This window comes from Stegostoma tigrinum, chromosome 16, assembly GCF_030684315.1.
Source record: "Stegostoma tigrinum isolate sSteTig4 chromosome 16, sSteTig4.hap1, whole genome shotgun sequence".
NCBI lineage: Eukaryota > Metazoa > Chordata > Chondrichthyes > Orectolobiformes > Stegostomatidae > Stegostoma > Stegostoma tigrinum.
Window position 1 is genome coordinate 64,504,882 of NC_081369.1, and position 20,567 is coordinate 64,525,448.

The 20,567-nt window shown below is 42.6% G+C and overlaps 1 protein-coding gene across 7 annotated transcripts in view; it reads right to left on the bottom strand.

Moving 5' to 3' along the window:
• The window catches only part of LOC125459813 (granule associated Rac and RHOG effector protein 1-like), a 208,385-nt gene that overhangs the window by 97,282 nt on the left and 90,536 nt on the right, over window positions 1–20,567 (bottom strand). The window contains exon 2 of one of the 7 annotated variants that reach the window (XM_059651788.1): window positions 19,648–19,712. The exons of 5 other annotated variants lie outside the window; for them this stretch is intronic. In XM_059651788.1, coding sequence (XP_059507771.1) covers window positions 19,648–19,662 — 15 coding nt within the window. In that variant the 5' untranslated portion in view covers window positions 19,663–19,712. Of the gene's footprint in view, window positions 1–7,327; window positions 7,440–19,647; window positions 19,713–20,567 lie in introns of those variants that run through there. One more of the 7 variants, XM_059651790.1, reaches the window with a different exon arrangement.

Genomic DNA, 20,567 nt, shown 5'->3' on the forward strand with positions numbered 1-20,567 from the left:
TCACACTGCGTTCGTATCTGAGATGGAATTGGAGGATGATGGTCTACAGTGTATTCAAGGAACAGACACCAGAAAAGATAAAGCACAATGAGCACCAGTTTATGGAACAACACTGAGCATGGACAGCAACAAAACCGTTACTCACAACATGCACAGACATTTTGTCTTAATAAACATACAAAATTGCTTTACAGAGCACTAACAAACAGTTAACACAAGCCACATAAGATATTACAACAAACGGTCAAAGGACAGGTTTTACTGGAGGAGAGAGCCAATATAAGCCTCAGGATCCACCAGGAAGTAAATCACAATCAAACATTCTTAGCTAGTACTTCAACCAATCAAATATAGTTCTAATTCTGGTCATTAATTGTTGTTGACTCTTAACAACTGCTACAGTAATACACCACCATTAAAAATGAAAATCAGATGTGAATTATTCACACAAATTTGAATGTCTAAACATTACCATAAATCTAATTGGAAAACAGATTTAAAATAAAACAATGCCAAACACCTCAAGGTCATAATGTCAACTAGACTTTTTTTAAGCTGGTTAAAAATGTGAGACCACAAGGCCACAAACCAAGATAATAGAATGTGAAGCTGGATGAACACAGCAGGCCAAGCAGCATCTCAGGAGCACAAAAGCTGACGTTTCGGGCCTAGACCCTTCATCAGAGAGGGGGATGGGGAGAGGGAACTGGAATAAATAGGGGGAGAGGGGGAGGCACACCAAAGATGGAGAGTAAAGAAGATAGGTGGAGAGGGTGTAGGTGGGGAGGTAGGGAGGGGATAGGTCAGTCCAGGGAAGACGGACAGGTCAAGGAGGTGGGATGAGGTTAGTAGGTAGATGGGGGTGCGGCTTGGGGTGGGAGGAAGGGATGGGTGAGAGGAAGAACCGGTTAGGGAGGCAGAGACAGGTTGGACTGGTTTTGGGATGCAGTGGGTGGGGGGGGGGGGGGAAGAGCTGGGCTGGTTGTGTGGTGCAGTGGGGGGAGGGGACGAACTGGGCTGGTTTCGGGATGCAGTAGGGGAAGGGTAGATTTTGAAACTGGTGAAGTCCACATTGATACCATATGGCTGCAGGGTTCCCAGGCGGAATATGAGTTGCTGTTCCTGCAACCTTCGGGTGGCATCATTGTGGCAGTGCAGGAGGCCCATGATGGACATGTCATCTAGAGAATGGGAGGGGGAGTGGAAATGGTTTGCGACTGGGAGGTGCAGTTGTTTGTTGCGAACTGAGCGGAGGTGTTCTGCAAAGCGGTCCCCAAGCCTCCGCTTGGTTTCCCCAATGTAGAGGAAGCCGCACCGGGTACAGTGGATGCAGTATACCACATTGGCAGATGTGCAGGTGAACCTCTGCTTAATGTGGAATGTCATCTTGGGGCCTGGGATAGGGGTGAGGGAGGAGGTGTGGGGGCAAGTGTAGCATTTCCTGCGGTTGCAGGGGAAGGTGCCGGGTGTGGTGGGGTTGGAGGGTAGTGTGGAGCGAACAAGGGAGTCACTGAGAGAGTGGTCTCTCCGGAGAGCAGACAGGGGTGGGGATGGAAAAATGTCTTGGGTGGTGGGGTCGGATTGTAAATGGCGGAAGTGTCGGAGGATGATGCGTTGTACCCGGAGGTTGGTAGGGTGGTGTGTGAGAACGAGGGGGATCCTCTTAGGGCGGTTGTGGCAGGGGCAGGGTGTGAGGAATGTGTTGCGGGAAATACGGGAGACGCGGTCAAGGGCGTTCTCGATGACTGTGGGGGGAAAACTGCGGTCCTTAAAGAACTTGGACATCTGGGATGTGCGGGAGTGGAATGTCTTAACGTGGGAGCAGATGCGGCGGAGGCGGAGGAATTGGGAATAGGGGATGGAATTTTTGCAGGAGGGTGGGAGGAGGTGTATTCTAGGTAGATGTGGGAGTCGGTGGGCTTGAAATGGACATCAGTTACAAGCTGGTTGCCTGAGATAGAGACTGAGAGGTCCAGGAAGGTGAGGAATGTGCTGGAGATGGCCCAGGTGAACTGAAGGTTGGGGTGGAAGGTGTTGGTGAAGTGGATGAACTGTTCGAGCTCCTCTGGGGAGCAAGATGCGGCGCCGATACAGTCATCAATGTACCGGAGGAAGAGGTGAGGTTTGGGGCCTGTGTAGGTGCGGAAACCAGCCTGAATTGAACTGGATAATTAGAGTAGCTCAACTGGACAGAGAGAAAGGAAATTTCTTTACTGAAGGTTGTGAATCTTCACAATTCTTCGCCAAAGAGAGCTGCAAATGAATGTGCACATGACTGAGATTAACAGGCTTCTGAAAACTGAAAATCAAGGGAAATGGGGATCAGGTGGGGTTTAAGATTTAAGACCAGAAATCAGCCACAATCATAATGAATGGGAGAGCATGCTCAAGGGACCACATGGCCTAATCTTGTTCGTATGTCTAATGTGAGTTTCTTGATTCCAATAATCAACAGTCCACACTAAAAACTTACAACAAAGCCCGAATAATATTCCTGTCAACTCAGTGGAAGGTAATGACAACCAACAGCAAGGTTCAAATATCTCACCATGATTTTCAACAGCTAAACGATCAAGTGATCCGCTAACATCTTTGGGATTACCAAAAACTTAATTGATGAGACAACCAACACTGGCTTTAACTGTAACACAGTCAGGGTACATTGCTGCAAGTGGGTCACTTCTTAACTTACCAAAGCTTCTCCACCAAGCATCAAGATAAATGTTGCAAACAAATGCTTATATGAACAGATACAAGCACTTCAAAAAGCACAATACCATTCAAAACAAAGCAGATGGTTTTGGCGGCATTTCTACTTCATCTTAAGGTTTCCACACACTATCCTGACTTGTCATTCCTTAATCGCTGCTAGGCACACCCCAAAAACTCTCCATCTAACACCACTGTCAAAGTAACATTACCACATGGACTGCAATAGCTCAAGCAGAAGGCTCACCACCAACTCCATAGCACACTATAGACACTCAATGCTGCTTTTCTGGTGAAAGGTGTTTTTATCTGCACAGATGCTATCAGACATGCTATATATTTCTAATATTTTTTGTTTTTATTATACGTAATAAATGCTGCTTGGTGACAAGATTCAGAACCTTATAAAAACCAAAGCATGTCTTATCTCACTATAAAAAAGATCTCCTAGTCAAATGGAGATACATTTAGTCTTTGCTACTCAAGTATCATACCTTATTTGTCCTCCATCCTTTAACACACAATCACAGAATTACAACAGAGAAGGGGGCCATTCAGCTCGTCATGTCTGCAACAAGTCTCTCAATGAGCATCTCACCTCGTACCACTCCCCATCCCTGCACATTCTCACTTCTCAAATTAACATCTGATACCCTTCCGAACATCTCGACACAACCTGCCTCCACCACAGCATCAGGTAGTGCATTCCAGATCCTTACCACTCACTGTGTAAAAGAGTTTTACCTCATATCAATTTTGCTTCTTTAAATTACTTTAAATTTGTGTCCTCTTGTTTTCAATCCTTTCACAAGTGGGAGTAATTTCTCACGAACTGCTCGGTCCAGATTGCTCAATTTTAAACATCTCGACCTCCTCTCAAGCCTCTTCGCCAAGGTAAACAAACAGTCTCAGCTATCCTAATCTTCTTTCAGAACTGAAATTCCTCGTCCCCGGAACTATTCTTGTAAATTCCTTTGTAATCTCTCCAATGTCACATCTTCCTAAAATGTGTTGCCCAGAACTGGATGCAATACTCATGCAACTCATCTCATGCAACCTATTTACCCCTACTCTATGTTCCTATTAAAAAATACCCAGGACACCGTGTGTATAACTAACCAACTTCCCTGCCACGTCTAATAACTTATGTATATACACATCCACATTCATCTGCTCTTCTGCACACATTTCATAGTACCACCCTTGGCTTCGCACTGCTCTATGAAAATTCCACCAAAATGTAACACTTCCTGACATTAAACTTTATTTGCCATCTAACAGCCCATTCCACCAATGTGTCAATATCATTTGAAGTCCTATTCTATATCTGAGATAGTAGGAACTGCAGATGCTGCAGAATATGATATAAGAAGGTGTAGAGCTGGATAAACACAGCAGGCCAAGCAGCAAGACGACGTTTCAGGCCTAGACTCTTCTTCAGAACTGGGGGAGGGGAAGGGGGTTCTGAAATAAATAGGGAGAGGGGGAGGCAGATAGAAGATCGATAGAGGAGAAGATAGGTGAAGAGGAGACAGACAGGTCAAAGAGGCAGGGATGGATCCAGTAAAGGTGAGTGTAGGTCAGGAGATAAGGAGGAGATAGGTCAGTCCAGGGAGGATGGACAGGTCAAGGGGGCGGGATGAAGTTAGTAGGTAGGAGATGGGGGTGGGGCTTGAGGTGGGAGTCGGGGGGATAGGTGGGAGGAAGGACAGGTTAGGGAGATGGGGACAAACTGGGCTGGATTTGGGATGTGGTAGTGGGAGGGGAGATTTTGAAGCTTGTGATGTCCACATTGATACCATTGAGCTGCAGGGTTCTCAAGTGAGTATGCGTTGCTGTTCTTGCAACCTTCGGGTAGCATCGTTGTGGCACTGCAGGATGCCCAGGTTCGGTGGGGCAGGAGCGGGCGGAGACAATGTGTCAACCAGGGCAATCAGGTTTATGGATTTTGGGAAGGAGACAGAAGCAGGCGAAGTGGGGAACGATGAGGTTGGAAGCTGTGGGGAAACAAAGTGGAGGCTTGGGGACCACTTTGCAGAACACCTACGCTCGGTTCGCACTAAACAACTGCGCCTCCCAGTCGCGAAACATTTCAGCTCCCTCTCCCATTCCTCAGACAATATGTCCATCCTGAGCTTCCTGCAGTGCCACAACAATGCTAACCGAAGGTTGCAAGAACAGCAACTCATGTTCTGCTTGGGAACCCTGCAGCCCAATGGTATCAATGTGGACTTCACAAGCTTCAAAATCTCCCCTCCCCCACCGCATCCCAAAACCTGCCCAGCTCGTCCCGTCTCCCTAACCTGTCCTTCCTCCCACCTATCCCCTCCTCCCACCTCAACTGCACCCCCATCTCCTACCTACTAACCTCATCCTGTCCCCTTGACCTGTCCATCCTCCCTGGACTGACCTATCCCCTCCCTACCTCCTCACCTACACTCACCTTAACTGGCTCTATCCCCGCCTCTTTGACCAGTCTGTTTCCTCTCCACCTATCTTCTCCTCTATCCATCTTCTATCCGACTCTCCCTCTCCCTATTTATTTCAGAACCCCCTTCCCCTCCCCCATTTCTGAAGATGATTTTAGGCCTGAAGCATCAACCTTCCTGCTCCTCTGATGCAGCTTGGCCTGCTGTGTTCTTCCAGCTCCGCACCCTATACTATCCACATATTTTGAAACCGTGGACTGTATCAAAGGTTGAAATTATTAATGTACATCTGGAAAAGCAAGGGTCTCAATGCTGACCCCTGGGAACTCCACTGCAAACTTCCAATAACAAATCATTACACTGTTTCTTGTCACTCAGCTAGTTTTGTATCCATGCTGTTACTGTTACCTTAATTCTGATTTCTAAATTTGTTTACCAGTCAAAAACTTTGATATGATCAATCCACTATTTTACTTCAAGCAAGTTAATTGAATATGATTTTCCCTTAAGAAATTTATGCTGGCTCTTAATTAACTCACTTTTCTCACATACCCACTCCCCAAAACAAAAGTTGCTGGAAAAGCTCAGCAGGTCTGGTAGCATCTATGAAGAGAATAGCAAGAACTGCAGATGCTGGAGTCAGAGTCAGAACAGTGTGGAGCTGGAGGAACACAGCAGGTCAGTCAGCATCAGAGGAACAGGAAAGGTCTACTACCATTGCTCCCAATGTGGTCTCCTCTACATCAGTGAGGCCAAGTGCAGACTTGGTGACTGATCCATGGAGCATTTGCGCTCTGTTTGCTGTGATCCACAACACCTTCCAGTTGCCAGCCATTTTAACTCCCCCTCCTGCTCCCTGGTCGACATGTCCATCCCGGGCCTCCACCAGTGTCACAATGATGCCACCTGCAAACTGCAGGGATGACACTTCATATTCCACCTTGGGAGCCCACAGCCCAATGGCCTCAATATCAAATTCACTAGTTTTAAAATCTCCCCACTCCCATCTCATCCCATGACCAACCCTCCCTCTCATCCCCACCTCCCTGGTGTGATACCATCTGTCCACCTTCTTTCCCACCTATCTCTCCCACTGACCAACACCCACCACCTCTACCTGCATCCATGCATGACCATCCCACCTACTTTACCTCAGCCCCAACCCTCCTCCCTCTACTTATTTCCCAGCTCCCCAGTCCTGAAGAACAGTTGACTTTCCTGCTTCTCTGATGCTGCCTGACCTGCTGTGTTCCTCCAGCTCCACACCATATTGATTCTGTAAAGAGAAATCAGAGTTAACATTTTGAGTCTTTGACTCTTCTCTCAACAGTTCGACTTCTTCACCCATATTAACAACCAGATGTACTTGTATACAGTCACCCCTACACAGATCCTACAACTGAGGTTGTAGGGTGCTCCAATTTGTTCTCATCCTACTCTCTTGCACTGGTCATAAACGAGTGATTTAACCAGAGTGTTTGTATAGCTAATTATATCGGTTTTAGACTGTATCGCGTTTTGTAAAAGAAACAATTCAGCCATCCAGGGCTTCTACGAGCTCTAATTTTACTCAATTGAACCAAGCAATTATTGCTTCTGGGCTTCTAACCCCCCCAACTCTCAGATGTAATGAATCATTCATTATATTGTTGTTATCAATATACTATATTATTTCTTTCATGCCCTAAACCTGAGCCGCCTATTAACTCTTAAATATTCCTCCCAATTCTAACCATACGGAGCAATCCAGCTGCACAGGACCAATGAAGTTTAGTTCACTTCTTAGAAAACATAGCTAAGCGGTCCATTTCTTCATGCCGTCTGTTTCTCTCTCTCTCTCTCTCTCTGTCTTCTAACTCTAACTGACTGTGACTTTGAATCTATCCTTCAGTACCCCTGAACTTTATGGAGTGACTTACTGAAAACCTCACACCAAGCCTTTATCCTGTCACTAAGGTGAACCAAACACAGCAAGCAGCAATGGGGCTGGCAGCAAACCATTCAAAATCCTTTTTCCCTGAATATTACAATATTCACTGATAGCTGACTCCAATACCACCAAATGTATATAAAAAGAGAATTCAGCAATCATACACAGGCGTATCCCCTTACATGTTACATAGACTCCCCTTCTCTCACCACCCACACCCAGTACATTCAGACCCCCTCCAAAACATATACACACCTACCTCTCTATCATACAGGAAATCTAGATGTTACCAATTGGGAGATGATGTCAGTAGATAACTTCAACAGCAGAGCATCAATAACTCATATCAAAACAAATCTAGATTGGCAATGTTCTGGGGGCATCAATCTGCTTCTTGCCCATACTGAACAAAATTATTTAATATTTCAGCAAGTCTTGGAAAAAAAACACTAAGGGGCACACTCAGTATTATCTGCACAACTGCAATGACTGCGAAGTACCAAGTACTGCAGTTTCCTAACTGACAGCAAACATACCAACAGAGCTGAAATGTGGATTTGGCTATGCAACTGTACTAACAAAATCCTCAACACTGACGGTATTAGTCAAGCAGCACAAGCTGACCAGGGTCTAAAGTGGGAAACATTCAATTGTTCTCTCGCACTAGTGATGCCTTGTTCCAGCAGCTGAGCTCCCTCACTGAAGTCACACACTGAACAAATGGCGCCTTTCTTCCTCTTACTAGAATTTAACAAGGCAAGCTCTGAATGAAAGATCACATTTCCTCTTGAGCTGCACTTGATTTACACATATTTCTATTCTTCTGCCTGTTTTTCTTGAAAACAAGCAATTTCCTTCTTCCAGGGATTGTTTCACATCATTAATCTTCCCAGAACAGTAACAATTCATCCACTTTAAGCCAAAACCCAAGAAAAGTATAATTCAGCTCCACTTTCAATTTAAGTTCAAATGTGACTATATACTTGGGTACATGTACGTTTAAAAGAAAACGTGAAATATTTTGCAAGAGCAACCTTTTTCAACATGCCCCTCCAGCATACCAAATACAATTTGTACTAGTAGCTCAGAGTAGCAAAAATTCATTTGGAGATATTTCTGACTCAGCATCCAGTTCCACCCCAGAGATTCAAGTATAATCCAGGCAAGTTCAGTGTAGTCTTGAAGCACTGCGCTGTTGGAAATGCTGGTTTTTACATGATACTGCTGTCCAAGACCCCAGGTCTGCCTTCTCAGGTGAACATAAATAATCCAGTGGCACCACTGGAATAAGAATGAGGAAATGTCTTATGTTCTAATCAACATTTTACACTCAACAACCACCAATGTAACAAATTATCTAATAATTTACCTAACAGCTGCTTGCAGAATCTTGCTGCTTAATTTGTTTATATAGCACCAACTACACTTCAAAAGTGGCTCATTCTTTAAGAAGGTTTAGGCAATCCTGAGAACAAGGATACTGCAGAATGTGGTGGCCAACTTGTGCACACTTGGGAGCCTCTGAATTTTTCTTGCCCTTGGGGGGGGGGGCCATAGCAGTAAACATCAACTTCATCATAAAATCAAAAGTAATAAATTAAAGCAAGGAACTAATAAAGTTATCATTGTGATGCTGACTGATTCGTATATATTGTAATTTCGTTTGTTAGGTTTAGATTTTTGAAGTAGTGACATTGGCTTTTTGTGTATCTGAAGTTAATAATTAATAAAAATTCATAATAATAAAAGTTAATAATTAACTTTATGTATTTCAATAGCCATAGTGATTTCTCTTAAAATCATCTGACAGTGTGTTATTTTGGAGGTACTAATGAGTTTGTTTTACTACTGAGCAAGGTAGACCACTCTAGACTCAGGGTTTTTAACCAAGATAAAGAGAAAGTACTAAATGTGAAAAAAGTGTCCTGAGGAAGTGTCACTTGATCTGAAACATTAACTCTGATTTTTCTCTACAGATGAGTTCAGCATTCCCAGCAATTTATGTTTTTGTTAGGTGGAATACTCATAGCTTAGGGAAACAGCTTTTCCCAGTGTTACTTTGTTTTAGACAATTCTATGAAGCCCTTGGATGGAGGTGTACAAAGCAGTACTCCTGAGAAGGGACAAATATTTTAAAAGCAGGTCACTTTAGAGTAAGGAGTTAGTGACCATCCCAAAACCGACCCGTTATGACACATCCTAAAAAAGTTACTCAAAGCAGACTATGTTTAAGCTCAGGCATATGAAAGCTTCTTTCTGGTTCTATCTGTATTTCTAATCTAGGAATTAAAGTCACTCTTAATGTAAGCCTAATGAGGCATTATGAAAGGATTTTGGTGCTGGATAATCAATTTTTTTTGGAACTCTAAAACTGATTGAGGATTAATGGGACTTTTACTCTTTATATTTAGAAACTTAACATTTTAAAGTTTTAAGTGTTTACTTAGAGCAGTGAATTTGTGTTATAAGTCAAATTTGGTTTATTCTATTTGATCTTTACTTTTAATTGATAAAGTTCTGCTTGGTTGTTAAAACATCATCTGCAACATTGTGTGCTTATGTTTCAGTGAGTGACCATCTTGTTAAAAGCAATACTAAACAAAATATGATTGTTTGCCAGTAATAACATCAGTTTGGATCATAACACCATTAAAATGTGCCAAGCAACAAAGCTCAAGCAAATCAGTGAAGCCTTTTTTGGCTAAGAATCAGCCCCAAATTCATGATCAGGTAAGGGGGGTAGTAACTGAGGCCGAGTGGAAGCAAAAGGGTTAACACATACTGCTCAGCCTGGGCCAGCTCTGATAGAACACATTTCAAGATGTCCTCACTGGAACTCACATAAAGGTGGCGGTCTGAAGTGAACAGACTTTGAGCCTGAATTTTCACAGGATTCTTCAGCGTATTCTTTTCTCTCTCACTTTTATCCTCACACTCTGCTCTCTTTCTCTTACTCCTCTCACTGTCTTAGATTGCATTCCTTTAACCTCAAGAAAAAAGCCCTTAGGCTTAGTGCTCCAAAAATACATCAACCTTAAAAATAACTCCTTCAAAAAACAAATCTTGCTAGGGAAATAAACGACCACAAACAGAAAAAAAACACTTCCAAAGATTGTTGAAAACGCATTGTAGCCTCAGCTCTGTCTCAAACTCTGTTATTCACATCTTGTCTTGCTTCCAAACTGCACCGCAAGTCTTCGTGATTGCAGTATACTTCGAGAAATTCAGCATGTACAACTAAGCCAGCGATCCATTCAGAGAGGAGCCCGGAACAGTGAACCCCTAATAGTGCCTGTACATGGTTAGGAACGTAACAACAAGAGACAACTATTCCAGCCCCTCCACCTGCTCTCTGATAAGATCATGGCTGATTTGTGGCCTAACTCCATATGCCTGCCTCAGGGCCATATCCAATGATACCCTTGTATAATAAAATTTCTCTATCTCAGATTTAAATGTAATGATTAAATCAGCATCGACCACCATTTGAGGAAGAGTGTTCCAAACCTTCACAAATGGCCTGGTCCTAATTCTTAGACGGCGCCCCCAGTTCTAGAATTTTCAGCCTGTGCAAATCATTTATCTTTAACTACTCTGTCATTCCCTGTTAATATCCTGAAAACCTCAATTAGATCACTCCTTCACCATCTAAGTTCTAGAGAATAAAGGCTGAATTTGTCCAATCTCTCCTCATAACTGAATCCGTGAAGTCCAAATATCATCCTTGTAAATCTGTGTTGAATTCCCACCAAGGCCAAAACATCCTTCCTAACGTGAGGTGCCTAGATCTGCTCTCAGTGCTCCAAGGGGAGTTTAACTAGGGTTTTGTATAACTGCAGCCCTCTAGATATGAAGGCCAGCAATCCATTAGCCTCCATGACTATTTTCTGTACTCGTTTGTGGCACTCATTTAAAGAGCCAAGCACCTGAATCCCCAAATCTTATTAGACATCCACTGCATTTCATTTTGTGCCTTCTAATAAATACCCTAACCTATTCTTTTTCGGTCTGAAATTGATAACCTCACACTTACTTATATTAAAATTCACCTCCCACATCCTTGCCCATTCACCTAATGTATCAATATTCTGGTCGGGGTTACAGATCCTCAGACAAAGGCAGTTCTTGCACTCCTTGACTCTCAGTGGTGGCTGCACCTGGGCTGGCTGTTCCTGATCAGCGAAGAGAAGGTACTCAAGTTGGTCCTGGCCCATATTCCTACTTGGTCCTGGTTACCACTGCTATCCAGAACACCCTGACCATAAAATTGATCTTCGGCCAGTACCTGAATGAAGCTTTCCATTCTACAAGAGCAAGGCAGGCTGACAGAACTCCATCCATCACAATCTGTCCCTGAACAGCTGCTTCAAGGTGGTGTCCAGGGACAAGGGTGATCCAAGTGAGAGATCTCCTTCCAAGCCCAACAGCCTGCTCCTTTCACCAGTCAAATGCTATAGATGTGGAAGATCATAATGGAAACAGCAAATCTCTTATTCCCAGGTTGACTTAGAACAACACCACCAACCCTTCTTAGGTACTGGGTCAAAATTCTACAATGCCCTCCCCCAACAGCATTGTGGAAGTACCTCTACCACACAGACCGCAGTGGTTCAAGAAGGTGGAGAACCATCACTTTCTCAACAGCAATTAGAGATGGACAATAAATAGCAACATCTCCTGTGATGCCCAAATCCCAAGAAAGAAAACTCTTTGAAATGGCTACTTATGAGACAGTTTGGACAGTAGGCTGGCTATGTAAAGGCCAGGCCTTGCTTTTATCTTTCTTATATGTTCATTCCCAAAGATACAGAAGGTGATAATTGTCAAATGCAGAACGCTGAGGTGAAGCACATTTCCCTCTAGCTGACATCAGTTAATTATAGATGTTTACCTCTTCCTTCATTCACATTACTGCTTCAGCACAGCATGCTCAGATTATACATTCAAACTCTGGATATAAAGCTTGAATTGAGTGACAAAGGTGTGGCCACCTGAGCCACATTCAGCTCCAGAACTGTTGACACAGGCAGGGTGGATAACTTTTCAGCAAGCCAATAGTTTATTATCCTTTTTGGGAACACAAGGGCGAGTGCAGGAAGTAAAAGATCAGGAACAATTGATGGAAGCTGTTTTATTTTATCATATCCTAAACACATTTCCTGCTGATTCCTAGCCATTGTGTGCTGAAGGAAATACATGGTCTCACTTTAGTGCTCACTCTAAAAGCCTGTGTTAACATTACAAATTTAACATGCATCAGATGGCGAGATACATTTAAAATAGTTTCTTGCTTATTGCTTTTTACAAAGCATTCTACAGCTGCCTAAAACTCTGAAGTCCACATCCAGTCTCATTTCTATGTGCCGCTTACCAACAGTTCTGCGCTCTCTGACCTACACTGGTTTCCAACCTAGGACAGTCTCAACTTGAAACTCCACAATCTCCCACTCACATCACTCTCCAACACCCTAGCTCTAATTTCCATCACTCCACTCATAGCTAAGTTTCAACTACCTCAGCCTGAAGCTCTGGATTTCTATTCCTAAACCTCTTAGTATTAAGAGGAATATGTCAAATCCATAACAAGAGGAATTGAGTATAGGAGCAAAGGGGTCCTTCTGCAGCTTGTACAGGGTCCTGGTGAGACCACACCTAGAGTATTGTATGCAGTTTTGGTCTCCAAATTTGAGGAAGGACATTCTTGCTATTGAGGGAGTGCAGCGTAGATTCACAAGGTCAATTCCTGGAATGGCAGCACTATCATATGTTGAAAGATTGCAGCAACTGGGCTTGTATACACTTGAGTTTAGAAGGATGAGAGGGGATCTGATTGAGACGTATAAGATTATTAAGGGATTGGACACTCTGGAGGCAGGAAGCAGGTTTCCACTGATGGGTAAGTCCAGAACCAGAGGACACAGTTTAAAAATAAGGGATACGCCATTTAGAACAGAGTTGAGGAGAAACTTCTTCACCCAGAGAGTGGTGGATATATGGAATGCTCTGCCCCAGAAGGCAGTGGAGGCCAAGTCTCTGGATACTTTCAAGAAAGAGATGGATAGAGCTCTTAAAGATAGTGGAAATAAGGCAGGAACAGGATACTGATTGTGGATGATCAGCCATGATCATAATGAATGGTGGCTTTGGCACAAAGGGCCGAATGGTCTACTCCAGCACCTATTGTCTATTGTCTATTGTATTTCTTTCCAAAATCCCTACCATCAATATGTTTCTTAAAATATATCTCTTGATCAAGCTTTTAGTCACCTGTCCTAATATCATAGATTCTACTTAATGTCAGACTATTCTTACCTTGTTAAAGGCACAAGAAGTTATTTTGGGAATGTGCCTACATAACAGCAGCAATGGAAATTCAAAAGAAATTAAAGTTGAACAGCAATATATGTACCTTAAAGAATTGAGGTGTTTAGCAAATTTAAATTTGTCGCATTTAGCTGTGCTGGACATTCCAGCAAGTGTTCTAAATTTTAAGGTCAGTACATGGCTTGATATTTGCCAGGCAGTGTAACGACAATCTATATTAAAATGTAAAATCCCAAGGCATCTGACAGCAGCATCATAATACAAAATATGACGCCAGGTCACATAGGAGATGTTAGGTCACCAAATGGCCAAAACTTTAAGTGAAGCAGGTATGTCTTTAAGGAGACTTTCAAAGAAGGAAAGCAAGGCAAAGGTTTAGGAGGGAATTCCAGCGCTTGGGGTGCAGACAATTAAAGGCATGGCCACAATGCAGTCATTTAAATCTGAAATGCACAAGAAGCCAGAGTTAGAGAAGCACATGTATCTCAGAGGATTGAGAGGCTGGCAGAGATTAGCATGATAGGGAGATAGGGAGAGATGAGGCCATGGAATGGTTTGAAAACAGGGAAGCAAATTTTATAATAAATCAATCTGGAATGCACTGCTCAGGAGGATAATTGAGGTGAGAAACCTCAACCTTTAAAAAATACGTGAATGAGTTCTTGAAATGTCTAACATTCAAGGCTATCGGCCAAGTGCTGGAAAGTGGAACTGTTGTGTATTTAGAATAGATTTTTGTTGGCGCAACTTGATTAGCTCAAAGGCCTCTTCTGTACTGCAACATTCTACGAAATTTGCTTGACTGGGAGCCAACACACATCAATGAGCACAAAGACAATAAGGGAGAGGGGTTTGCTGAGAGTTAAGTCCAGACAGCAGAATTTTGGATGACCTCAAGTTTATGGAGAGTAGAATGTGAAGGATTAGCCATGAATGCAATAGAAGTATGGCATTGTGATCTGAAACCACAGGCTTATTTGTCTCCAAAAGAAAAGCATCTCCAACTCTTCAAAGAAAAACTAAGCCAACATCTGGCAAGGTAAAAATGATACAGACTTTTGATCTACAGTTTTTTTTATATGTCGAATGTGAACAATCAGTTACAGCTATTTTCAGATTTGCTCAGTTCAATTAATTAGTCTTTTGTATTGGTGAAAATATTCTAGCTACATGATTCATTAGTGCGGAGACAAAAAGCAGTCAATGCTTATAATTCTTCAGCAAGCAAAGGGGAGAAATCAAAACATTTATGGGACAATTACACTTGCAGTGGGAACCAGAGGTATGATACACATATTTATAACAGTCAATAATAAATCCAATATGAGAACAAGGCAGGAAATGCCTTACACAGAGTGTGTTGAGGATATGGAACTTACTATCATAGGGAGTACCTGACAGGAGTAGTAGAAATGCACTTAATCAGAAGCGAGACAAATGATGAGCGAAGGAAGGAAACAGACGGATGTGCTGAAGAAGTTAGAGATAAGGTGGGAGAAGGCTTGTTTCTATGCTGCAAATTCTATTTAATCCTGTCAATCAAGTTAGATATTGCACGGAGCTCCTGTAGACTACCCAAGTTATCAGCAATGCCCTGACAAACAACAATAACACTGCTTCAGAGATAGTTGGAACTGCAGATGTTGCAGAATCTGAGATAACAAGGTGTAGGGCTGGATGAACACAGCAGGCCAAGCAGCATCAGAGGAGCAGGGAAGCTGACGTTTTGGGCCGAGGGCCTTCTTCAGAAATTGGGGAAAACAATAACACTGCTTGTAGCTGTACACAAATTAGGAGATGTATTACAGGACTATTTCACCAGTGGTGTTGTACTTCATCTGTACTTCATTCAAGATATGCAGGAAAAGTGACCTCAAACTTTCACAAGTGATTTATCTCAGTAAAAGTTTTGAAATCTTCCCCTCAGGGCATTGATCAAAGGGTTAAGACAGTGACCGTTTGGGTAAGGAAAGAATTGACTTCCGCTCTGATTCACATCCAACAATCACTATCCTGAGTCAAGTAAGAGCAATCTTCCAGGTGAAGTTATGGAAGAAATTGTAGAATAGTCAAGAATTAAGGTGCTCAGAAAAGTGAAGAAACCAAAAAGCAATGGAGATGCACGCAGAAGTTTTGTCACTGAGCACATGCAAATTGTCACACGCCAAAAAATGTCCAGCATTTGCACATATACCAGGGTAGCTAGAAAAATCTGTCCATACTTGGTGCGCTTTTCCTCAGTCACAACATTTTACTGGTTAGTTCAGTGGAACATAGACTCAGCTGAAGTCTTCCTAGGCACCAGACTTTGCAAAGAGACCTGAGCCTCAACAGCATGCTTCTCCCAACAAGACACTCCTCTCTTACCACAATCAATCTATTCCCATCTGAAAAATGATTAAGTTCTGAAGAATCACTGAACCCAAAACTTTTACTCTGATTTCTCACAATAGATGTCAAATTTATCCAGCAAATTCTCTTTCAGATTTCCAGCATCTGCAGTTTTTTCTGTTTTATTTTTGTACATGAAAAAATATTTGGTTGCAAAAGCATTTAAAACATTAAGACCAGTTACTGCTTCGTTTCTTGAATTACTCTCTTCCATTCAAGATTCTCTTCCTTTGCTCAAACCGCCCTATGTCCTTACTTTTCAATCTTTGTAACCTCCTCAAGCTCTACATCCTTGGAAACTGTACTCATCTAATTCTGGCCTCTCATATATCCTCTATTTCCTTCTCTTCGTCACGGAAGTCATATCTTCAGCTGTCCATACCAAAAATATTATGGAATTCCTGCCTTTAAGCATTGTACCCACATACCTCTCTCTGCATCTTTAAGGTTTGTTAAAATGTAACTACTTACTGAGCTTTTCCTATTTTTCAACAGCCTCTGTCAGCAAGAGATGGGGGATGATAAGTTCATCCTGGGCCTCCTCCAGTGCCACAATGACGCCACATGCAAAATGGAGCAGCAGCACCTCACATTCCGCCTCCGGGGCCTACAGCTCAAAGGCCTGAGCGTAGGATTCAACAGTTTTTAAATCTCCCCACCCCCAGCCACATCCCACGTCCAACCCTCCCTCTCATCCCCACCTTCTAGACCTGACGCAACTTTTTGTCCATCTTCTTCCCCAGCCCCACCCCTCCTCCCTCTCACCTCCTTGACTTGACTCAACCTGTCTATCTTCTTTCCCACCTATCCTTCTCATTGACCAATCCCCACTACCCACTACCTGCATCCACATATGACCATCCCACCTACCTTCCCCTGCCCCACCCCCTTATTTCCCAGCTCCCTTCCCCCTCCCTAGTCCTGATGAAGGGCTCCGATCCGAAAGGTCAGCTTTCCTGCTCCTCTGGTGCTGCCTGACCTGCTATGTTCCTCCAGCTCCACACTGTGTTTACTCTGACTCCAGCATCTGCAGCTCTTGTTATCCCTGGATACTGGTTCAATTTAGTTAAAAGACTTTTAGAATCAATAGCATGAAATTCTTCCCAGAGTGAAGAGTATACTGTATGAACGCCCAGAAAACTAGAGAAACCCCAGAATTACTGTTAGACGCTACATTAGGAAGGGAGGAGGTTTGCAAAAGGAAAATCAATTAGTCTGATGGGCTGGAAGTGTTCTGTGATTAACGGGCCCTGTTACTGGCTGGAGAAGGAATCACTATCTTCTTGTAGCAATTGGCTTCAGTCAAAGCAATGGACAGGGTTAGAATTGCTTTAAATGGCAAAAATTAACTTGTGCTTTCAGTACCTTCATTCTTCTTCCAAGATAGCAGTCCTTGCTTAGTTTGAAAATTAAGCACATTAATATTAAGCAGGTGCAAGTTCCACTCTAAATCTCTAACAATCCTAACTTTGAAGCATCCTTTAGTTCCATGTTGCAGGCTCAAGATTTTGGAATCCTTCCTTAACAGCTCTGTAAGGGTATCTACACCACATGGACTACGGCAGTTCAGGAAGTTGGCTCATCACTACCTTCTCCAAGACAATTAGGAATGCCAATAAATGCTGGGCTGGCCAAAGATGGTCACATCCTATACAATAGGATATTAGAAAAATTCCAAGTTACTCAGTGGCCTTTCTGCTAGAGGAGCCCATGGTTTCATAGTTCATGAACTAAACGTAAATGTTCTGGTGAACAAGCACGTTTGCTACAACAAATGGGGCAAATGAAATGTGACAAAGAATCATGCGGGTTCATTACGAAAAGGTTACATTAGCAAGTCATGACTGCATACCACTATAGAATACTCCCCACGTGGAAGTGTCTATGTGGCACCTGTTCAAGTACTTTGTTAATCAAATAATTGCTACCAAGTGTTATGTGAACAGCCTTTAAGCAATGTACTAATATAGCAGAAATATTCCACCTTCAAAGAGGGATAAACATTTCTTTTTACGACAAAGACAATTACAAATTTCATCAGTTAAAGTTGACAAATTCCATGTTTGGTTTCAAAAGTCACACCAATAAACATATCTTGTGAACCCCAAGAGGACTTAAACCTGCAATCAGAAAACTAGAGATCACTAGTTTAAGTACCACCACAGCAAGTTATGAAATTAATTTCACCAAACCTAACAATCTGCTATACTATATGCTTCTGACGTATATGCAAACTCCACAGCATTGAGACAGGTGATTAGCCATAATCAAATTGAAGAGTGAAGCAAGTTTGAAGGGCTGAAAGGCCTACGTCTATGTTCCCATTGTCGCAAGCTGAGATAACTTAACCAAGTACATAAGTAGCTGACTGTTCCATCTAAGATCCAAATCAATCTCTCAAAAGTTTGTGTCACTGTTCACATTTTAGAACATAGAACAATACTGCGCAGAACAGGCCCTTCGGCCCTCGATGTTGCGCAACATGTGAACTAATCTAAGCCACTCCCCCTACACTATACCATCATTATCCATTTGCTTATCCAAGGACTGTTTAAATGTCCCTAATGTGGCTGAGTTAACTACACTGGCAGGGAGGGCGTTCCACGCCGTTACCACTCTCTGAGTAAAGAGCCTGCCTCTGACATCTGTCTTAACTCTATCACCCCTCAATTTGTAGCTATGCCCCCTCGTACAAACTGAAATCATCATACTCGGAAAAAGACTCTCACTGTCCACCCTACCTAATCCTCTGATTATCTTGTATGTCTCTATTAAATCCCTGCTTAGCCTCCTTCTCTCCAATGAGAACAGACCCAAGTCCCTCAGCTTTCCTTCATAGGGCCTTCCCTCCATTTTGTAGGCTGAATGTTGTGTAAAAGGAGAAAATTAAACAAATCCAAATCTCTTTCAAGCAAGATAGGTAAAAATCTTAAAACATTACAGTCACATTCCATTGTGTTACACTAGTGCTCTTCTTAGGGTCAAGGCCAATGTTTAACCATTCCACCAGCATCACTAACAACAGATTTTCTAGTAAAATATTCATTGTCTGTTGTAGTTTCTTGCTTTGTGCTGCCACATTCTCTATATTTTGACAGTGACAAGGCTGCACAAGTATCTCCTCGGTATTGGAGCACTTGGCAATGTATGAGACAATTAATTCAAATTTTTTTCATATTCCATGTATTTCACTGACATTGCGGTGTTCCGACAGGTCTTATCTTCCTTTTGCCTACGTTTCCCCCTCTCTCCCTCTCCGAAATCAATGACTGGCTGGGTTCTGTAGTGTTCAGGCATCATATTCATACATTTATTCACTAACAGTTACAAACGGAAGATTTTATTTTTAAGATGGTTACTTTCTCCTGTAATTTAAGGTGCACTGCAGTAATAGAGAACGGCATGTAACCTGGCTGCCGTGGAGACGTGGGCCAGGTGAAAACTTGTTTAAAATCAAATACCAGATTAAATGCCAGAACACAAACAAAAGGGAGGGATGTATAAACGGATGGAGTGAACGCAAGAAAGGAAAACAGCAACTACTGTGAAAAGCAGGGAGAAAGATTATTCCTTGTATTAGATATAATGGGAACTGCCGATGCTGGAGAATCCGAGATAACAAAGTGTGGGCTGGATGAACACAGCAGGCCAAGCAGGATCTTAGGAGCACAAAAGCTGATGTTTCTAGCCTAGGCCTAGGCCCAAAATGTCAGCTTTTGTGCTCCTAAGATGCTGCTTGGCCTGCTGTGTTCATCCAGCTCCACACTTTGTTATCTAGAAACATTATTCAGGACGAGGATGAGCATTCATTCTCTGATAGAAGAGATGGAACTTGTAGAAATTTAATGGCACAGAAATATTCACCTGGCCAGAAATCATCACTGGAGTGGGCCCTGCTGCTGGAAGTTGCTTCAGTGATTTTCAGAAGACTGAGGGAAACAAAATTCAATGAACATTAAACATAACAGCTCCCTGAAACAGGGATAAGCAAGGTTGTTTGAGGCTGAGAATAACTTTGGGCTAGAAAGAATACAATTCTAAGAGTTTTTGTGTAATGCATAATTCAACATGTATTTTTCAACCACGTTAGAAAGTTGAGAGGGGATATCTTTTCTGTAATTTGGTGCAATATTTGCAGTCCAAGTGCTTTTCAATTGATGCTGGTTTAAGTGTGGTTGTCACTATAAAACTGACAGCATATTAAAGAAAACCACATGCACTCCATGAACAAGCAAGTGCTAAGATTTCATGACTGGCGTAACCAAACATCGGCCGTTGCTCCTAATGTTGCAATCTGAATAAAAGAAGCATCAGTAACATCACTTGTCGCATTACAATCAGCATCACAAACAGCATCTTTAGCCAAAACAACATACTTGTGACCTCACTTCCAAAACTGCACAAACATACATGAACTATGCCGCTATATTAAAGGTACAGGAATAGAATTCTTAAATGGGCTGGCAGTACACAGATCCAGTGATTTCTCCAGTGGAATAAAACAGGTTAAGAGGTGGGAAGTGTTTGAGGTATTTAAAATGCAAAAGGAATACTTTCTACTTTGATGGACGCTGTACTCCGATTCTGGTCCTGTGCATATCTCCAAATGCATTCCACCACTGGTGGCTGTGTCTTCTGTTGACCAGCTCTTAAGTTCTGGAATAGCCTCCCTATATCGCTTTTATATCTCATCTAAGACCCTAACTGAAACCTAACACTTTGACAAAGCTTTGGTCAGACATCCCAATATCTCTTTGTGGGCATCTGTACTGAATGATGTTTGG